Here is a 19,571-nt window from a genome sequence, read left to right as displayed (position 1 = left end):
GATCATTACAAGTTACATTTTCACTACACTCGCGATACGTGAAACTACGCCAAGTAGGATTCAATATTAACTAGTGGAATATTTTGGTAGCTAGAGCACAGAAAACCTCTATGACTTTCTAAATATGCTTTTTATTAGAGTTCTAAAGATATAAAATAACAGCCCTATAGTCACCTTTACACTCCGCAACACTTATGAGCAGGCTACGGGATCACTGCAGGGACATAAGAGACGGGTGCCGCTTTAAGCATTAGCATGCTAGCAAGTTAACTAGTTAGCCTACAGTTTTATTCTAAACTTAAGAAAGGGTTTCAAACAAAGTGGGGAAGAGGGACAAAGTGAGAAGCTGAAAACTTACCACTTCCACACAGAATGGGAGGAGATGTCATGTGGGATGTGCTACTGCTGACTCCATGCAGTGTTAATTAGGGTAATTAATTAAGAAAGGGAAGGTAATTAATGAATTCTCTGCAATGTAACATTACTGATGACAAGTGACCTGAATACTACGTGTGACTTGTCTTTCTTTGGAAATGTTTGACTAATAATAGGCCATAGTCAACCACCAAACAGCAATCATTTATTCATTTTTGAAAAATGGCGATGGTCCAGAGGTTCGAATGGCAAATTAGCGAGGGACAAACGTGCTGAGGAATGACGTGCGATGCTTCTTTCACAGCTTCTTTAAAACATAATACTTCTGCCCAGAAAGCACAAGAGTTTCTCTTCTGTTGCTAGATGGTTTGCCACAGTCTGATGGCCACTTTCAACATTCATTATTACTCACTTGCCACAGCAAATGGTGGTATTTAATGATTGGCTAGCAGCTACCAAATTTGGCCACTATCAAGGCCAAGCGTAACCTCGGTCTGTGACTTTATATTTATAGCAATGAATGTGTGGAAACAGAAAGAATTGTACAGCAAAAGGCAGCTGAAAAGTTCACAACGTGCTGCTGCTTCTGAGACATGAGCTCATTTGAAAAGAAACGGTTGCACTTTTGACCTGCCGGCTATAGTTGTGGGTCAACATTGACATTCCACGGGGACGAATGACAAAGAACATGAAGCGGCATTCCAGTCCTCGCCTCAGCAAGGTACCACCAACAAGAGAGGGCTGGCCGCAGACAAAGCAAGAAGGGCCGATGGTGACGTCAGTAAAAAAATTGAAGTGGCGTGCAAGCAACTGCTGTGGGGTCATGGCTAACGTGGCCTGTATAGAATCATCAGAGATGCTATTACTCTGCTGCTCCTTGTTTTCTAGCAAGGAAGCGGGGGCAGAACTGTCACAAACACAACTGGCAGCTGTGCTTTGGCACCAAGTCAGTCTAAAGTCCACGATGCCAGACTGCTGTTCAGATTTACATCGAAATAACAGCCCAGCACAAAACCAAAGCAGGCAAGGTCAAGCAAACCCAATCAAAGATCTTTTACCCATAAGGTGGATTTGATGATTCCATGACCCAACCATATTGTTACATAGCTGCAAACCCTCATCTAGGTGCCCACTGGGTCAGACTGTGTTGCGTGCTGACTGAAAAACACTTCTTATCTCTTCTTTGCAGTCATGGGAACTAGATTTACGGTGCACTATCATCATGGTGTACACGTGTCTGACTGCTTTTACATCCAGCAAAGTCATACAATTTCTACTTTCATCCAAATGTCCTGGGAAACCCAAACCATCGTGTGCAAACATGACTCTTTGCTTTTTCTTTGATGCCAACATAAAAGGCAGTTGGGTACCAACAGTTAACCTCTTTTTCTAGTTGTCAAAATGTTACAATTTAACTTTGGAGATTCCACGGTACTTTAATGAGGTGTTCCTGGAGCTTGATGAGACTGACTATGCTCTGGTTGGCTGAGGGGAGGATTTCAGGGAGACTACCACACACATTTTTCTGCAAAACTACCTCCTGGGAGAGAAGAGCGACAACACATCAAGGCCAAGGCGATTTTCTGGCTGACGCTGCCTTGTTGATGGCAGAGGCCTTGAAAGAACATCTCAAAGTGATGATAACTCCTCGCTACAAATAAACCATACGGATGCACATCATCCAATCTTTAGCACGAACCCTGAAGGTGATTTCAATGATAACAAAAGAAAACACTCACAGGTCAGAATTTGGAATAAGCATCTGTTTGGATTTGTAAAGCAAAGTTACAAGTGTTAGGGCCACGCAGAGAATATCCTGAGAAGATAAGGAATAAAGTAGGATTTCCTATGACCATAAATGTGAAGACGTGTTCAGCTGAGGATCTTAGTGTGTTTCACAAATGGGGGAGAGAACACTACACTTTTGTTGGGTTTGCTCAACCGTCAGACGTGTTTGAAGACATATTTCATAAGATTAACAGAGTCTCTACAAAGACTTTTTGTCACGTGGGAATTTGGACGTTTGCCCGTTAATGACTTTGAATAAATACTCTAATTCATTTAACACATATTTGCAAAAATGTTTATTTGTGTAACATGACACTTTTCTTGTGGTAACACGACTTTGTTCTTAGACTTTCATCACAATTTTACTTTTTTTCATTCCCAGTGTGGCCTCCCTGAATAAACGATGCAACGCAAACCTGAAAACTAAACTAAGTGTGCAAAATACCTTCGTGCATTATTTACAAAGATGTTCCTGGAGCTTCTTTTTTGGGCCATAGCCCCACCCATGCAGAAAGTTGAATGGAATTTGGTTGAGTAGTTTGTGCATGATGACCTTTGGAGGTACCAGTGAGTGCATGACACCTCCATGGAATCTACACCACAAACATAAACAAGTAGAAATACTCGCATTCACGTCTGTCATCTGCGTGCTAACGCCCATCTGCCTTCTTCTGCAGCTCCACCACCCTGTCATCAAAGCTGTAAAGAAGAAATCTTCCCATTAACAAATACAATCATGATGGGCCCACCCACGCGCCATTGTTGCTGACGTTGGGAGATAACCAACTAGTCACACAGGTTACCAACCCTGCATTGCACCGCACAGGCTCGTGGCCCACAATCCAAAAACTTTTCCACAGTCAAGCTTGCAAACAACACAAGTGATGAAGTGGAGCAAGCAGGGAACAACAAACTATCAAACCAGTGCTGAGGTGGGGGCACTTAAGCGACGAGTGCTGCTTTTCAAAGGATGTCATTTCTAAGTGCACAGGCTGTGACAGGATGTAGAATTTGAGGGCTGCTGCGAGAGAGAGAGAGACTAGTAGATGATGCATTTTGTCATGTGTGCCAATGAAATGCATGCATTGACATGAAAGTATAACACGAGATTCATTTCGGCCAACTGCCGATCCCGCAGGCTGTGGCGAGACTCCGTAAATGACTCCCCACCTTGTACTCACCACATTTGTGTTGAGCACAATGAGGTCCAACAGTTGCAGTGCCGCATTTGAAAACAATGTAGCCTGAGAGTCAACATGGGCACGTGCAAAAGGCACGACGTTGACCTGACCTGTTCAACTGCTTGGGAATAGCTTTGCAAAGACTGAACAGGTAGACCGGGCTGTCATGCTTCCTGATATTCACTCGCAAAGCTCACAAAACAGCTTGAAAAGCACACTGCGAAAGCACCAACTGCTGTCTCGTTAACGTTGACAAAGGCGCTGTTTAAAAACATATCAACCGGTAACCCAACGCCTTTGTTCAAACTAATGGCCCCGAACAAGAAACACAATGAACATGAAGGGATTTGGGTCGCTGTTACTAACCTCATTGTTCGGCCGGAGTGAAACTCCTCTCCTGGCGGGCAACTTTGGGCTCACTTGAAAGCGGAAGCCCGTGCTGATTAAAGTCAAACAAGAGAAAAAAAAAGACAAAACACGCGGAATCAACGGATGAAAGTCGCATCTACACCCACAGACGGGGCAGCTACTAGCGGGATAAACCGAGCACACCTCGACGATTTCCTGGTTGTGTGGGGCTGGGGGGAGGGGTAGGCGGGGTTGATACAGTAGCGGAGCGGGCTTGTCAAGTCCAATCACTGACTCACATTCGGTTTCTGCCGGGCAAAAACGAAGCGAAGATACTGTCAAAATGCAATAAATATATGAAAGTTCAACCTGGCTACGTTTCTGGATTCTTCTGGCCTCTTTAGCCAGACGTGTCCCCCCCCCGCTCGTTGGGTCTGTGAACTACTCACTGGAGTGTGACCCAGCCCAGTCAGCTTCATGTGAGGTCCTTTGATGTGTTCACAGCACCTCGGAAAAAGCAGACTTCCTTTTGTGATTAAAGAAACCAAATTGTTGCGTAAATTCAATTGAAATCAAACTCATGTCAGCATTACGGGCGTTCAAAAATGTTCCACAGGAGGGTGCATACTGAAAAATAATGGATGTGAGGTGGGGGTGGGCCCTTTTGATATTTTTAGTTTTGTAAAAAAAAAAAAAAAAAAGGCTAACACAGTATATACAAATATATGTAAAAATAAAACTTTGGGTCATAGGTAATAAAGTGTGTTATTATTAGTGTTAACAGTATCCATCTTTTAACTTGTTCTCGCTACATTACTCATTTGTGCTTTTCAGTTGAATTTTATTTCTACAATGCAGTAAAAAAAAAAGAAGTTGCAGGGCCCCAAACACGTGTCCACCTCAAGAAAAGCTAAGTAAACGGAAGGTCATGACACATCCTGAGGAGAAAGTCAGGCCTGTGTCGGCCATGATGTGCATCCTTGCGTCAGTTAGTCACTTGATGGGATGTGACACGATGCCTGAGCGCATCCCCTTTGGGTAGAAATGTATCAAATGTATCAGCCGTAGTTGAACACCAAAACAGCCTTTTGGTATTCAAGTTTAAATGAAAATACACTGAAAATAATATCAAAGCAAACTGAAGGAAACAGCAACGTCTTCAATGCAAGCGTGGAATGTTCCTTTTAAGGTGAATCCCTAGTTGACAAAATAACGCAAACGTGGCTCAACCAACCAAGGCTTTGTGGTGAAGACAGCGCAAAAAAAAACTCAATTCCCCAAACAGAACTAAACGGTGGTTATCAGCTAACTTTGTCAAGTCCGCGTCTTGCTGTTGTGCTAAGTGCACGTGCACATGAAATGATTCTACTTCCATCCTGGCTGGTGTGTTTTACCAAAAAGGAATTATTATGGAGCGTTATGAGGAGATCCCAAAAGATTAGGACTGCTAAAAGCAACACTGTCTCCGCCAATAGAGCGAAGGAGGACTGCTGACAGAATAATGCTGAGCATGCAATGCGCAGGTTAACACTGATTATTATACTAACTATACCCTACTAGTCTTTTCATTTAGCAACACTCAACCTTGCACAACTTAGACATTTACATTTGTTGTATCTTTGAAATACAGTATGTCTTCTGAGTGTATCTCATTGTGACCACTAGATGGCACTGCTGACGTGTTTTGTGGCAACCTTTTTATTTTTTTCTTTTACAATGTTTTCCTTGCGATAATAAACACGTGTTTTCTTCCAGTTGATTGAAGCCTCAGAGTGCTTATTCCTTCCTATTGTAATATAAGAAGACTAACGGGCTGAGTGCTCACACAAGGACTGCTGTGGCGTTTACGTCTGCTCACGTTGGCCTAATTATTTAGATTTCATATTGCAGGGTGCTCGTGTGAGCATAGCTGACATATTCTATCTCGCTTATAGATGGATAATATCATCAGGGAATGCTCTTTTGGATATCCATGTCCCCTCGGGGGCTCCGTAGGTTCCCAATAAACGGTGACGCCATCTCCAAATTAGCAGTGAAACAGTGACACTTTCATAGCCGATTTGAAGCTGAAAGCCTGGATGACTAGGTTATGAGTTTAGCCTAAGTTACCATGGCGATACAGCTGCTTTTAAAAGAGAGCTGCCTTTGCTGAACACACAAGTCTGGCTTAACACAGCTCGCTAACACACTAAACTTGCTTGGAGTATTAGCAAGATTTTGGTAGAATTTTGCTTTCTTGTTTCTCCATTTGCCTCATGGGCCTGCTGCAGAAATGACCAATAGTGTAGATCACAGTGTCTGAACTGAAATCTGGCCCCCCAGTTCTGTTCAAAGCTTCATCCTTAAAAAGGACAAGGTGGTTCTGTCACATATAAAGGATCTTTGACTAGCATTCTTCCAGTAAGTCTTTAAAAACAGCAGAGCGCTCCTGTCTCACAGACAATCACGTTTTCGTAGCAGGTCCTTAACAACAGCAGAGAAGTGGATTATTAAAATGAAGTGTCTGTTCCCCAGCATCAGAAGTAATGCTATCTACTGTAGCTGTGCTCACAATGAAAGGAACCTGAATCGTTGTGATACAGAAGCCTCTGAAAGCATTCCTTCTCTCTAACGGCTGCGCAAGTGGAAGTCCGGAGGATGAGAAAGGAATGCATTACCACTGCATGGCATGCTTAACACCCACAGTCTCACAACACACACATTGCTGTGACCGGCTGTTAAGTGTGGCATGTTGGAGTCACGCACCTCCTTCAGCTAAAGCCTAAGTCCACTTTCTTTCCCATCACTGAGCATGCACTTTTGCAGATATGAATAAACAGCAGACATACTGTATCATATGTGGTGAGAATATGCTGGAACATGCTGTCTTCAGGTACAAAAAAGTTGGTTGGCTTCCGGAAGAGTATGGTAACCCTTCAAATATTGCAAGAAAGTCAGTCATGCTGTAATTATAAGCTTCTTGTCTTTACCGCAACTTTATTTCCACAGCATGACGTCAATCGGCCGTTTTCCTTGCTGGCTGTGAGACAGAATGTATGGAATTGGGGTAAAAGACAGATAATGTATGGGGGGAGGACATGTTGAAGCCCATACAGGAGAGAAGACCATTATTCCATTCAATTCACTAGCGCCCATGAATAATATGAAATAAAGAATTAGTGTGACACATTTTGGCTGTATGTTACATACTGTACACCCTCGTACTTTTACACGGTGACCACAACAGAGTTCACACTGCCCGCTCTGGGTCTCGGACAGAGGACCTTCGGAATGGGAGAAGAGAGCGCTGGACTGTCGTCCGCGTGTTCAGCACAGCTCTCAGGGCAGAGGGAGTGAGGTTTTACCAACGTACACTTGCGCAGCCTCACAGGCTGGCAACCTACAAGAGGACTAAAAGGTCTATCAGGCAGCTTTTATGCTCCCAATGTCAGAAACTGGGCTGGACACCAACCCCATGTCAACATGTATTATTCTATAACAACTATTTGAAACTAGTCTATTTAGAGCAGTGGTCTCAAACTCGCGGCCCGCGGGCCATTTGCGGCTCACCAAATCGTATCTTGCGGCCCGCAACTGGACATCAAAGAGTAGTGTAACTGCAGCCCGCAACATCCGGGCAAGCTCAGTGTTACGTACATACTTACAGGGGCAAGTAAACACCAACACTGAACTAACAGTGGTGTTATCACATGGACCGGGGAAGGGGTGGCCCTTGGGCGTTATTGTGAGCCATGTATTGTGAATTGTATCATATCGTGAGGTACCCTGAGATTCCCAGCCCTACTCCCAATACTTGATGCGGCCCAGCCTCACCCAGACTCTACCTCCAGTGGCCCCCAGTGAAATTGAGTTTGAGACCCCTGATTTAGAGGGATCCGCGTGTGTAATACCACCATATGCCACTAGATGTCAATATCACATAAACATACTGTACCGTCTACTGAATGATGAGCATCTGTGTGTACTTTACTGACCTGCAACAAACCGAAGCTGTTCAAACTGAAACATAGTTTTAAAAAAGATTTGCTAATCAACTTTGAGACACTTCTCCCCAGCGGATCGGGTGTGTGTTTGAGAGCAAAAGGAAGAAAAGCTCTGGCTCACTCAGCAGAGAAATCAACGCCTCTGATTGGTTTGCAGCCGTACGCTGGCCGAGTAGTTGGCATGTTGGCCACACAGTCAGGAGATTGGTTTGGAATCTCCGCTTGGGCATCTATGTGTGGAGTTTGCATGTTCTCCCCGTGCGTGCGTGGGTTCTGTGGGTACTCCGGTTTCCTCCCACATTCCAAAAACATTCATGTTAGCTTCACCGGAGACTCTAAATTGTCCATAGGTATGAATGTGAGTGTTTGTCTATATGTGCCATGCCATTGGCTGGCGACCAGTCCAGGGTGTACCCCGCCTGCCGCCCAAAGTCAGCTGGGATAGGCTCCTGCATAACCCTGCGACCCTAATGAGGATAAGCGGCATAGAAAATGATGGAAAATGGACGGCTTGGCTCCCAAAATAAGGCATGTTTGGTGTAAATGTAAAGCTCATGCAAATTGTTTTCAAAGTTGCCAGATGATTTCTGTCTCCTCAAGTCCCACAGCTCCAACATGAAAGCATTCAAATGTGTATATTCATCATTCACTCACAAATGCCCACTTTCCTGTGAGTGTTTGTATGTTTCCACACCCCCCCTTCTGGTTGTGCTTGGAAACCAACCATAACGGATCTGGTTACGGCACCCACCATGTCCCTGTGGTGTGGTGTCCCATTGCTTCACTGATGCTTGACTTGATTGCTATCATAATCACACTTCCCCCTTCGCTCTCATCGATTACCTACTAAATAAAACATTACACATAAAAGATAGATTACAAGCTCAAAATCTGTCAAGACTTCTTGAAGAGTACTTTACTAAAGACACAACAGTATCAATGACTACTGTTCCAAGTAGCTACGCTTTTTATCACTACATTGAACAACCCCGTTAAATTCACATATCAAATTCTGTCAATCAAAAAGCATCTTGTCTTTATGTCGTTCTTGTACATCGGTTATACATAGCTGGTTTCCATGCACAAAATCAAGTGTACCGTAGCAGCTATAGAGCGTGTCATGTGGGCTTCAAGAACGTTTGGTCACAGGATGACAAGCGTTGCTGTTTAACCATTAAACAAAGTGACCTGCCTTGGAGATGAAGGGTGTGAAGCAACCGTCAGCACATCTGCCTTCATAAATAATGCAGCCAGTTCTCAAAGGGCAGTTTGACACGTATTGACGGTTGCTGACCTGAAATTAAGCCTGACATATAAGATGCCGCCTGGGGGGGAGAATGGTGACAGTGGGGTAAAGAGGATTGGATTGGGAGGTGGGGTACAGTACAAGTACAGTGACACAAGTGAATCTATGTATCACTTTTTTTTTTATTAAAATGAAAAATACAGAAGCCATCTGTAGGCAAATCAAAGCCTTGTTTCCTTCGGATACTCAGCAATCCAGCAACAAAAACCAAAATGTTTTCCAAAATACAAAGCAACAAACCCTGCAGCTCCATCTACTGAACAGTTCATTTTCCTGTGATGAGAGGATTTCTCAGCACAACAATGACCGAATCCCCCCTGAGAAACATTTTGGAGATGTAGCGATCCTTATTCACAGGCTTGGACTTCTTCTTTCCTTTGCCACTCTTGGGAACCTCCGTCCACATCTCCTTCACATTCTCCAACACCATGTTACAGTGCCTGGAAAACAACCACAAAGCACGTCTTACATCCGGAAAAAAGAAAACCTCCAAAATCCATTGTTGGGGTACCTGTCAAAAGCCTTGACTCTCCCAAGCAGCTTCTTATTGTTACGGCAGTTGATGAGGACTTGTGTGTTGTTCTTCACCGACTGGGTGAGCACAGACAGAGGGCCTGTGTTGAATTCCTCCTCTTCACGTTTCTGGAGCTCCTCAGGAGTCATTTCTGACTTGGGTTTGGTCAACAGACTCCTTCAAAGACAAAACGTGTCAATATACGACCCGATCAATAAAACACTGCGCATGTCTTTTACAATGGATATACGATTAGTAATAGTCAAAGTACAAATCAGCATAGCCAACCTCACCCTGATGAAATGTACGTGTAATTGTAGTAAAAATCTGTCCATTAGCATCTGTGCTTCCAACACCTTGTGCCGCGAACCTAAACTGCTTCTGAGCGTAACTTATAAAATGAAAATCCAGAACGAAGGTGGTTATTGACACTAGGAAGCCAATAAAGAGTATACAAAGGGTGTGCTAGCTACGGCTAACTAGCCTGGCCAGCTAGCCAACTAACTTCTACATTTACAAACGGCTTAGCTGCGATGGAATGCATCATTTGTACGTGTAATATGTACTTACATTAGTGTAAATACATTCAAAAATACTCACATGATTGCTGATAATTTATTTCGTTCAAATAGCAGCCCTCACGTCGCCTCCGCAGCGCCAACGATTTCGACTAGCGTGGAACACAACTACTTCCGGGAATTCCAGAGCTTATTTTCAACAACTTCCGGGTTGTCTTGGTATGTCATTAAGTTATGTTACTGTATGTTATAATATATACATATATGTAAAATATATATACATATATATATTATCGTTATATGTGCACTATTACTGTACTGGCAAACCTTTAAAGATATATCACATTGTTGTGAGAATAAGAGACTAACGGAGACACTAACCCGCAACTACAAACATAAAGAACGCAACAGACAAAAAAATTGGTATGAAATATACTTTATTGGGCATTGCTACCAGCGATACAGTGATGCAAGTGTTTCATGCAGATCCTGATCTCAATGGGTTTTTATCTGGTTAAATAAATGTTAAATAAAATAAAATAAAAATGCAGGTTTATTGTAAAGGTTTCGGACACAATTTGTTCAGGCAGCACTTAATAAATCTTGCTAATGGTGGACATGGCTTTAGTATTTATAATTATATTCCAGGACATAAAAATGTTTAGAAAAAGGTGTGTTTTAAGAATGCAGAATAATGTAGAAGCAGCTAAATAAACTGTATAGTTCAGTCACTTCCAGTGTAAATTTGATGTTTTATACTTTGTACACGGTAAACAAAAATCTAAAGGAAATACTGCATAACATTTGCCAGCTGAAGCTCTTGTTATTTGCTCATGTCTCCAGTGAGAAATTCATGAAGATAACGAATCACAATACCGTATGACACGAAATGCAGCAGAACAGCAATGTGGCCGTTTCAGGGTGCATGTTAAGCATAAAATGTACACCAGCACATGCAAGTATCTTTCTCATGTGACCACCGTTCTCCTGCGAAGCAACAGCTTTAGCTTCTATGAAATAACAAATATTTATTACATACTACCAGATGATGTTCATTTTACAATGAATTTGTTCTTAACTTAGCTATTTTAGAAATGGTTAAATAGGATATGCAAGGGTGATTGGGAGGCAGTAACTTTGGAAGTCACCCCAGCAGCCTCCCAGCTCCACTGTGCAGCCATCGCGGCATGGATTGCGCGGCATTTGCTGCGAGTAGAAGTATCTGGGTTGTCCACCTGAGACCACGCCGAGGGCACACTGATCCTGCAGAGACCAGGTGCATGCTGCAGGGGTGGATGTGGACAAAGACGCGCAGCCGGTTCCGAGCTGTCGGTGGCAGCAGAGTCCGCTAGATGATGTCGCCTGGTGCGCCTGCGTGAACCTACTGGCACCGGGTGGTCGTGACCGGTGCAGAAATGGCATAGCGAGGCGTGAGAAGCCGGGGTGCGAACTTGCGGTGTATGCAGCGGCACCGGCCGGTCAAACGAGCCGCGAGTGGACATCACACGAACCTCTGCTTCTTTGGCTGCAACCTTGGTACCACCTGTATTCCTGCTCTTGCGCCGGGGCTTCCCTGAGATGCCCCCGATGAAGACGTCCTCGCTGCAGGAGTCCAGCATCCAGTAGCTGCCTTTACCCGGGTCGTTATAATGGCGAGGTACTTTGACAAAACACTTGTTCAGACTCAAGTTGTGCCTTATGGAGTTCTGCCATCCCTGCCTGTTGCTTCTATAGAAAGGGAAGTTGTGCGTGATAAACTCATAGATGCCACTCAGAGGGAGTCGTCCTGCAGGACTCTGTCGGATGGCCATCATGATGAGAGCGCTGTAACTAAAAGGAGGCTTCTCTGCTCTTTCTTGATTTCTCACAATCTTCTCGCAAATGAAAAGTTGTTTGGCTCTCTGCTCCTTCTGGTCATCGTTCCACAAGAGGCTGCTGATGCTGAAGGATGACTTGTGGCAAAAACCACGTGCAATCTTGGAGGTCTGCATCCTTGTGAAGACAAAAATGACACAGGGGCTCCAAGAGGGCGTCTGCTGAGGACTGAGTGTTTGAGGAGCACAAGAGCCTCTTTCTAATGCGCATGACCACAGCAGCACACTTGCTGCCTGTTTGTTGCTTTCTTGCTCAGATGTGAAAGCTCTTTGCATGTCCCACACATTTCACGAGGTACACGTACACAACTAGTCTGTACTGTATGTCTGTGTGAGCCTCGACCTCAACCGCTGCACACAAAAGCCAAAAAGTTGACAAAACATGCGCCTATGCTATCATTTGGCGCTTTAAACTAGTCCTCAAATGTCCACTGTTACATTATGGTGTTTAGCCATACACCACCAAATTCGGTAAACATGTTTAGCGGACTGACAAGCAGGTGCGTAAAATGTGAGCAAGGTTGTATGAAAAACATGGACACCATCAATCATAACACCTGAGCTGGGGCATGGACAGGACGTTGTAACTAATTGTCCACCAGTCATAGCTCATCAGTCTAATGACTGTAGAACTTGGAGGATATCTGCATCACATGCTAGCAGAAAGACTGCACATGTCAACAGTACTTCAATCATTTCAACGCTTGATGTGAAACAAATCATTCTTTTAATAACAAAAACATCTGCAAATGACTGCTGCTAACAAAACCTACAATGAATAAGCTGATATTTACAATATATAAAATGACAGGACCTCCTGATGGCAGACAAACAGCTTTATTCTGTCCATCTGTGTCCGCAGTGTGGGGCCGTGCACACATAATACAGTCTCATAGCATCCTGTGTTGGGAGGAACACCCACAATTAGATATCATGTAGACTATCATAATGTATCCCACTCGACACCATCCGTGTGTTTATGATGCTGTATGGGTTCATAAAAGCTGGCATACAGTAACAGCGTTATTACCTCCGCCTTCATACTATGGGACTGGAAGAACACTGCCTCCTTGTGGCCACATCTAGGAAGAGACCAACATGTTTATTTCATGGTCTTTTAAAATGTCACCGGATCCCAGTGGGCACTAAAGGAAGTTTCTTTTAGGGCTCTGATGGACAAACTTTGCTGGATCTCTGTGTGAAAACGAGGGGTTTGGGGTTTGTGGGATTGGCAAGAAAAACAAAAAACTTACTTTGGGCAGGGATGGTCCTCTGTCCTTGGCAAAGTTGGATCCTGAGATACATCTGCAATGATTTGGGTCAACTCACTGCACAAAGATACATGTTGGCAAATGGTTATTAAGTTGAAAAAACGGTTTGTTGATACAACACATAGGTCAGAGAGCAGAAGACACAAACACGATCACTTATTATTAACACTTACTCAACCTCATGGGTAATCTTATTGACATAAATACAACTGTTGTCTGCTTCTTGCTGGTAGTCACAATTCCTGCACTGTGGAGAGAGAGAGAGAGAGAGAGAGAGAGATGTTCAAAACGGAGCAAGACAATCGTAAATAATCTGTCAATCTTTCGCTGGTGTGCAATGTGTGTGTGTTTTTTTGTCATATTCATTATTTATGCAACTCTCATTGTATTGCTTTCATTAAATTTTTATTTCACTGGGGTTTATTTTTGTCCTGTTTGTGTATTTTATGCTGCAACACTGGAATTTATATAATAAATCAAGTTTCACTTTAATAACAGCAGCTATTTTCCAAAATGCACCAAGGTTATTACTGATATGCATGACCAACATGTAATTTAATTAATCACATAATAGGCGAGATTAAAACACTGGACGTGATATGTTTTTGAAGGCAATGCATTATTTTAGAAATTATTAACACCACGGACTGAAGCATTAACTCCTAAACTTACCGCATACAGCAGGATACGATTCTCCTTGTCTTCTTTTGGATACAACATGTTGTTACTGGAAAATAAAAAAAATGTATTGAGAGAATTCATCAATTCATACTTGGTATATGTGACATTACCGTCTTTTGCAGTGCGTCACTTCAAGCTAGCAGTGTAGCTTTCACGTTTTGTTGCATTGCTAGCCAGCTCGCTAGTTTAATTCATGCAAAGGCCCTCGTCGCAAACTCACCATTCTTGACAAAACCGGATCCCCACGAATCCTGGCTCATACGTCCCGGTTTCCAAATCCATTACAATGATTACTGATTGATGATAAACTGCAAAAAAGGTTATTCCCCGGTAAATTCCGCAGTGAACTCCAAAGACTGCCACAACGCGTTTGAAAATAAACAGAGTGCGCATGCGCATAATTTTCTTTCTTCTTTTAGTTTAATGGCGGGTTGCAACCATGACTTGAAAAGGTGCATACCGCCACCTACTGTACCGGAGTATGTAACATGGGCCATATACAGTATCTTACTTTAGTGAGGAGTGAGGAGACTACTTATACTACTACTAATAATAATCGTAATAATAATACTTATACTAAAATATTCTAATACTTATCTATATTCTATTATATAATCCTGTGTCCTTCAAATATTCTATCACTGCCCTCTGTATATCTCTTACCCCCTCCCCACCTGTTCCTAAGATACCCTCAATGCTCCATTCCCTTCCTATCTTAATTCTTTTCCTTAACGTTACACGTTCTTCCCTATATCTCTTGCAGTGTAGTAATATGTGTTCTACATTCTCTATACTTTTACACTCCATACATACTTTTGATTTACATTTCCCTATCAAAAACATCTTGTCATTTAACCCGGTGTGATTGAACCTCATCCCAGTTAACACTATTTCCTCTTTTCTGTTTCTTCTCTTCACCCCTTGTGCACTGATAGATCTTTGTACTTTATAATACTTTCTCCCGCTACTACCCTCATCCCACCTATTTTGCCATTTCTCCATCATTTGTTTTTTGATTATTGCCTTTACTTCACCTTTACCAGCAGGTATATCTATCATTTCATTCCTTCTAATTCCCATTTTAGCCATTTTATCTGCCACCTCATTCCCCTCCACCCCTACATGTGCAGGCACCCAGCAAAATCTTATGTCTATTTTTAACATGTGTAGTTGGAATAAGTTTTGATGTATTTCTAATAATAAATCCTCTCGACTTGATTCCATATTTTTAATACTATATAATGCTGCCAGAGAGTCCACACAACATACCACTCTATCTGGTTTTATTTCCTCTATCCATTGCAAGCCTATAATCATTGCCATCATGTCTGCTGTATAAACCGAGAGCTGGTCTGGTAATCTTTTAATGATGCTATAATTCATTGTTGGTACATAGATTCCAATCCCCACCTTCCCTTCTTCGCTTTTTCGATCCATCTGTATACATATCTAAGTAACCATAATATTTATTTTTAATATATTGACTTGCCTTATGTCCTTTTTCATTATCTTTCCATTTATTTTTTAACTCTGTTATATGTATATCTACTTCAGGTTTAGGAAATAGCCAGATAGGAATATTGCTTATGGGTGTAAAATTATTAATATGTATATTTTGTATGTTATATTTATCTATTTTATCTTTAATTCAAGATTCAAGATTCAAGAGAGTTTTATTGTCATGTGCATGGTAAAACAGCAGTTATACCATGCAATGAAAATCTTATTCTGTTCATTCTCCCAAGAAAAGAAGAAAAACACAAGAAAGAATAAGAACATAAGAAACATAAACACATATACATAAATACCAAGAATTTAAGCAACAACAACAGAAGAGACATTAATACAAGTAAATAACACAAATAAATAAATAAATAAATAAATAAAGTGCTATGAGTGTGTGTTGCGTGTGGCGTGTCTGAGTGCTTCATTGAGAAGCCTGATGGCCTGTGGGTAAAAGCTGTTTGCCAGCCTTGTGGTCCTGGACTTCAAACTCCTGTAGCGTCTGCCTGACGGTAGGAGTGTGAATAATGAGTGTTGTGGATGTGTGCTGTCCTTGATGAGGTTGTGTGTTCTGCGTAGGACTCTAGATGTATAAATGTCTTGCAGTGAGGGGAGGGCTGCCCCAACAATGTTCTGTGAGGTCTTGATCACCCGCTGGAGTGCCTTCCTATCACGTGTTGTACAGTTACCGTACCAAACAGTGATGGAGGCGGTAAGGACACTTTCCATAGTGCATCTGTAGAAGCAACTCAGGATTGTGGTGGACATGCCAAATTTCCTCAGTCTTCTCAGGAAGTACAGTCTCCTTTGGGACTTCTTCAGAATTTGTTGGGTGTTGTGAGACCAGGTGAGGTCCTCGCTGATGTGTGTGCCAAGGAACTTGAAGGTTTTCACCCTCTCCACCTCAGTCTCATCAATAAACAGGGGTCTATGCGGCTCCTTTTCCCTTGTTCTTGGGTCGATGATCATCTCTTTAGTCTTATCTGTATTGAGAAGGAGATTGTTATCACGACACCAAGCTATGAGGTCCGCCACCTCTCTTCTGTATGATGTTTCAACACCACCAGTGATCAGTCCGATGACTGTAGTGTCATCCGCAAATTTAATGATGCTGGTGTTGTTCTGGGAGGCCACGCAATCGTAGGTGAAGAGCGTGTAGAGGAGTGGACTCAGCACACACCCCTGTGGGGTCCCAGTGCTCACAATTCTTGAGCTGGATATGCGGTTGTGGACTCTGACTGACTGGGGCCTGCCTGTTAGAAAGTTAAACACCCAGTTACAGAGGGAGGGAGACAGGCCAAGTGTGAGGAGCTTATTTATTTACCCACCCAAAGCTATTACTTTTAGTTGTATTATACTCCCAACAGTCCTCCATCACATCCTTGGCCAGATGTCCATGCCTACATCCTTTAAGTCTACTCCAGTATGTCAACATAAGTTGATCTCTTCTCAGGTCATACGCTACTTCTCCTAACTCAACCTGCATTGCTTTCATTGGTGTTGATGTGATTGCACCTGTACTTATCCTAAATGCTTTGTGAATATTTCTTTCTATTTTCATTAAATGTGTTTTAGCTGCAGCTCCATACACAAAACTTCCATAATCTATATTTGCTCTCATCAAAGCTCTATATATATACACAGTATATTAGTGACTGTTTATCTGCTCCCCACTCCTTACCTGTAACAGCTCTCATTAAGTTTATTATCCTCTTACATTTCTCTTCTACCTTTTCCACATGGGTCTTCCATGTACCTTTCTGATCTAGCCACATACCAAGATATTTAAAATGATCTACTTTTATCATGTTTTGTCCATATAGCATCAGGTTCTGATTTTTTATGCCTTTTTTCCTGGTAATCGTCATGTAACATGTTATATTGGGTGATAGCTTAAATCCCCAGTCATATGACCATTGTTCTATCTTCTTTATTGCTTCCTTCATTTTACTTGTCACATTTATAGAATCTCGTCCCCTTGCCCAAATCACTCAATCATCTGCATATAGGGCCGACCCAATCCTTCTATCCAGATTCATGAATATATCATTTATCATTATGTTAAACAAAACTGGACTAATTACACTCCCCATTTGCTATACTGTATTCTTCTGACATCTCTGATCCTATTTTTAGTTTGAATTTTCTGTCCGATATGAAATCAAGGACCCAGTTATAGAACCTACCTCTAATTCCCATCCTATTCATCTTAATCAATAAACCCTCCCGCCACATGGAATCATAACCCTTTTCAATATCAAAGAATACAATATTCATCAACTCTTTCATTTTAAAGGTTTTCGCTATTTCCTGACTTACTCTAACTACAGCATCCATTGTTGATCGTCCTTTTCTAAACCCACACTGATAAGTTGTAAGTAACTCTCGACTTTCAAGGAAGTAGTTAAGTCTTCTGACTAGAACTTTCTCCATCCATTTGCATAGATGTGATGTTAGAGCAACAGGTCGATAATTCACAGGGTGTTTTGGATCCTTACCGGGTTTATTAAATGGTAAAATTAATGCACTTTTCCATTGCTTTGGTATTTTCCCTTCTTCCCATATTTTGTTAAATAAATATAATATTTTTCCCAACATATTTTCTGGTAGGTTCTGGAACATAATATAACTCAACTGGTCTTCTCCTGTTGCAGTATCTTTACTTTTATTTAATACTATTAGCAGTTCATTGATATTAATTTCAACATCCATCACACTCTCCTCACTATCCTGTTTTAGTAACACATCCCTATTCTCTTTTATCATCCTCTCTTTCCCTCGTCTATGATTTTCATCCAGATGGTCTCCACTGTGCACCCCTGCAAGCTTTTTCCCCAGCACATTTGCTTTTTCTTTATCAGTCACATACATTGTTCCATTATCTTCTAATGTAGGTATTTTAGCAAACACGTTTTTCCCACTCATCTTCTTCAACATTGACCATACATCTCCTATCTTAATTTCCCTTCCTATGGCAGAGCAATAATCCCTCCATGCGTTTTGTTTACTGTTTTTAATTACTCTTCGGGCTATAGCTTTTTTCCTCTGATAATTTATTACATTTTCTTGGCTGAGGTTCTTCCTTAACCTTCTTAATGTGCTATTTCTTTCTTTTCCAGCTGTTGTGCACTTTTCATTCCACCATGGAACCATTTTCCTTTCCCCTCCAATTGACTTACACGGTATACTTTTCATTGCTGCCTCTATGATCTTATTTGTCATCTTAACTGTGCATTCCTCTATGCCACCTTCCATTGGTATTGAATTTGCTGCTTTGCTACATTCCTCCCTGAATTTTCCCCAATCCGCTTTTGAAAAGCACCACTTTTTTGTGTCTGGGTCTTTCTTTGATATCTACTTCTGTGTTTATTGTACAACTTATCGGAAAATGATCACTTCCTATACTTGTGGTTTCATGTACTTACCATTCACAGGAACTTGCCAAGCTATGTCAGACCAGAGTAAAACCAATGCATGACATTCTATTTGACTGTATATCTATTCTTGTTCCATTTCCCTTGTTTAAGCAGACTAACTGTCTGATATCCATGAGTTCTTCTACTACTATTCCATTGTGATCTGTTCGCTTACTTCCCCATAAACTATTATGTGCATTAAAGTCCCCACACCAGATCTCTCTACCACCATGCCTCCTTATTATCTTCTCCATTGTTTCAACATCTAGTAGTTTACAGGGGTTATATATATTCCATTCCATTCCATTCCATTTTCCTCCGCTTATCCGGGTCCGGGTCGCGGGGGCAGCAGTCTCAGTAGGGAAGCCCAGACTTCCCGGTCCCCGACCACCTCCTCCAGCTCCACCGGGAGGACACCGAGGCGTTCCCAGGCCAGCTGTGAGACATAATCCCTCCAGCGTGTCCTAGGTCTTCCCCGGGGCCTTCTCCCGGCTGGGCATGCCCAAAACACCTCACCAGGGAGGCGTCCGGGAGGCATCCGGACTAGATGCCCGAGCCACCTCAGCTGGCTCCTCTCGATGTGAAGGAGCAGCGGCTCTACTCTGAGCTCCTCTCGGATAACCGAGCTCCTCACCCTGTCTCTTAGGGTGAGTCCCGCTACCCTACGAAGAAAACTCATTTCAGCTGCTTGTATCCGCGATCTCGTTCTTTCGGTCATGACCCAAAGCTCATGACCATAGGTGAGGGTGGGAACATAGATCGATCGGTAAATTGAGAGCTTTGCCTTCCGGCTCAACTCTCTCTTCACCACGA

At 42.4% G+C, this 19,571-nt stretch overlaps 4 protein-coding genes across 7 annotated transcripts in view; all 4 read right to left on the bottom strand.

Moving 5' to 3' along the window:
- The window catches only part of vaspb (vasodilator stimulated phosphoprotein b), a 31,093-nt gene extending 26,953 nt beyond the window's left edge, over positions 1 to 4,140 (bottom strand). The window contains exon 1 of the mRNA XM_054794797.1: positions 3,711 to 4,140. Within this exon, the coding sequence (XP_054650772.1) occupies positions 3,711 to 3,715 (5 nt within the window). The 5' untranslated portion in view covers positions 3,716 to 4,140. The remainder of the gene's footprint in view (positions 1 to 3,710) is intronic.
- A 4,945-nt stretch (positions 4,141 to 9,085) lies between these two features.
- Positions 9,086 to 10,200, bottom strand: snrpd2 (small nuclear ribonucleoprotein D2 polypeptide). Its single transcript, XM_054794495.1, has 3 exons — positions 10,096 to 10,200; positions 9,493 to 9,672; positions 9,086 to 9,421 (listed from the first exon to the last, which is right to left on the bottom strand). Coding segments are annotated over exons 1-3 (357 nt in total). The 5' UTR covers positions 10,098 to 10,200; the 3' UTR covers positions 9,086 to 9,246.
- Positions 10,201 to 10,532: 332 nt separating this feature from the next.
- Positions 10,533 to 12,444, bottom strand: LOC129191708 (forkhead box protein G1-like). The gene has a single exon (XM_054795307.1). The coding sequence runs from the start codon at positions 12,161 to 12,163 to the stop codon at positions 11,102 to 11,104; it is 1,062 nt and encodes a 353-aa protein (XP_054651282.1). The 5' UTR covers positions 12,164 to 12,444; the 3' UTR covers positions 10,533 to 11,101.
- Positions 12,445 to 12,595: 151 nt separating this feature from the next.
- polr2i (RNA polymerase II subunit I) lies at positions 12,596 to 19,154 on the bottom strand. 4 transcript variants are annotated; one of them, XM_054795306.1, is made up of 6 exons: positions 14,060 to 15,419; positions 13,831 to 13,885; positions 13,332 to 13,405; positions 13,141 to 13,215; positions 12,918 to 12,969; positions 12,596 to 12,787 (listed from the first exon to the last, which is right to left on the bottom strand). In XM_054795306.1, exons 1-6 carry the CDS (start codon positions 14,236 to 14,238, stop codon positions 12,725 to 12,727), a joined length of 498 nt encoding a protein of 165 aa, XP_054651281.1. In that variant the 5' UTR covers positions 14,239 to 15,419; the 3' UTR covers positions 12,596 to 12,724. The 4 variants fall into 4 exon arrangements, 1 of the variants encoding a protein (XP_054651281.1); XR_008573255.1 differs by lacking the exons at positions 12,596 to 12,787; positions 12,918 to 12,969 and having other exon boundaries at positions 13,197 to 13,215; positions 13,950 to 19,154; XR_008573254.1 differs by lacking the exons at positions 12,596 to 12,787; positions 12,918 to 12,969; positions 13,141 to 13,215 and having other exon boundaries at positions 13,227 to 13,405; positions 13,950 to 19,154.
- Positions 19,155 to 19,571: the final 417 nt, after the last annotated feature.

This window comes from Dunckerocampus dactyliophorus, chromosome 12 (genome assembly GCF_027744805.1).
Source record: "Dunckerocampus dactyliophorus isolate RoL2022-P2 chromosome 12, RoL_Ddac_1.1, whole genome shotgun sequence".
NCBI classification, from domain to species: Eukaryota; Metazoa; Chordata; class Actinopteri; order Syngnathiformes; family Syngnathidae; genus Dunckerocampus; species Dunckerocampus dactyliophorus.
The sequence above is the reverse complement of the archived record's forward strand: the minus strand, read 5'-3'. Positions and strand labels throughout refer to the sequence as shown.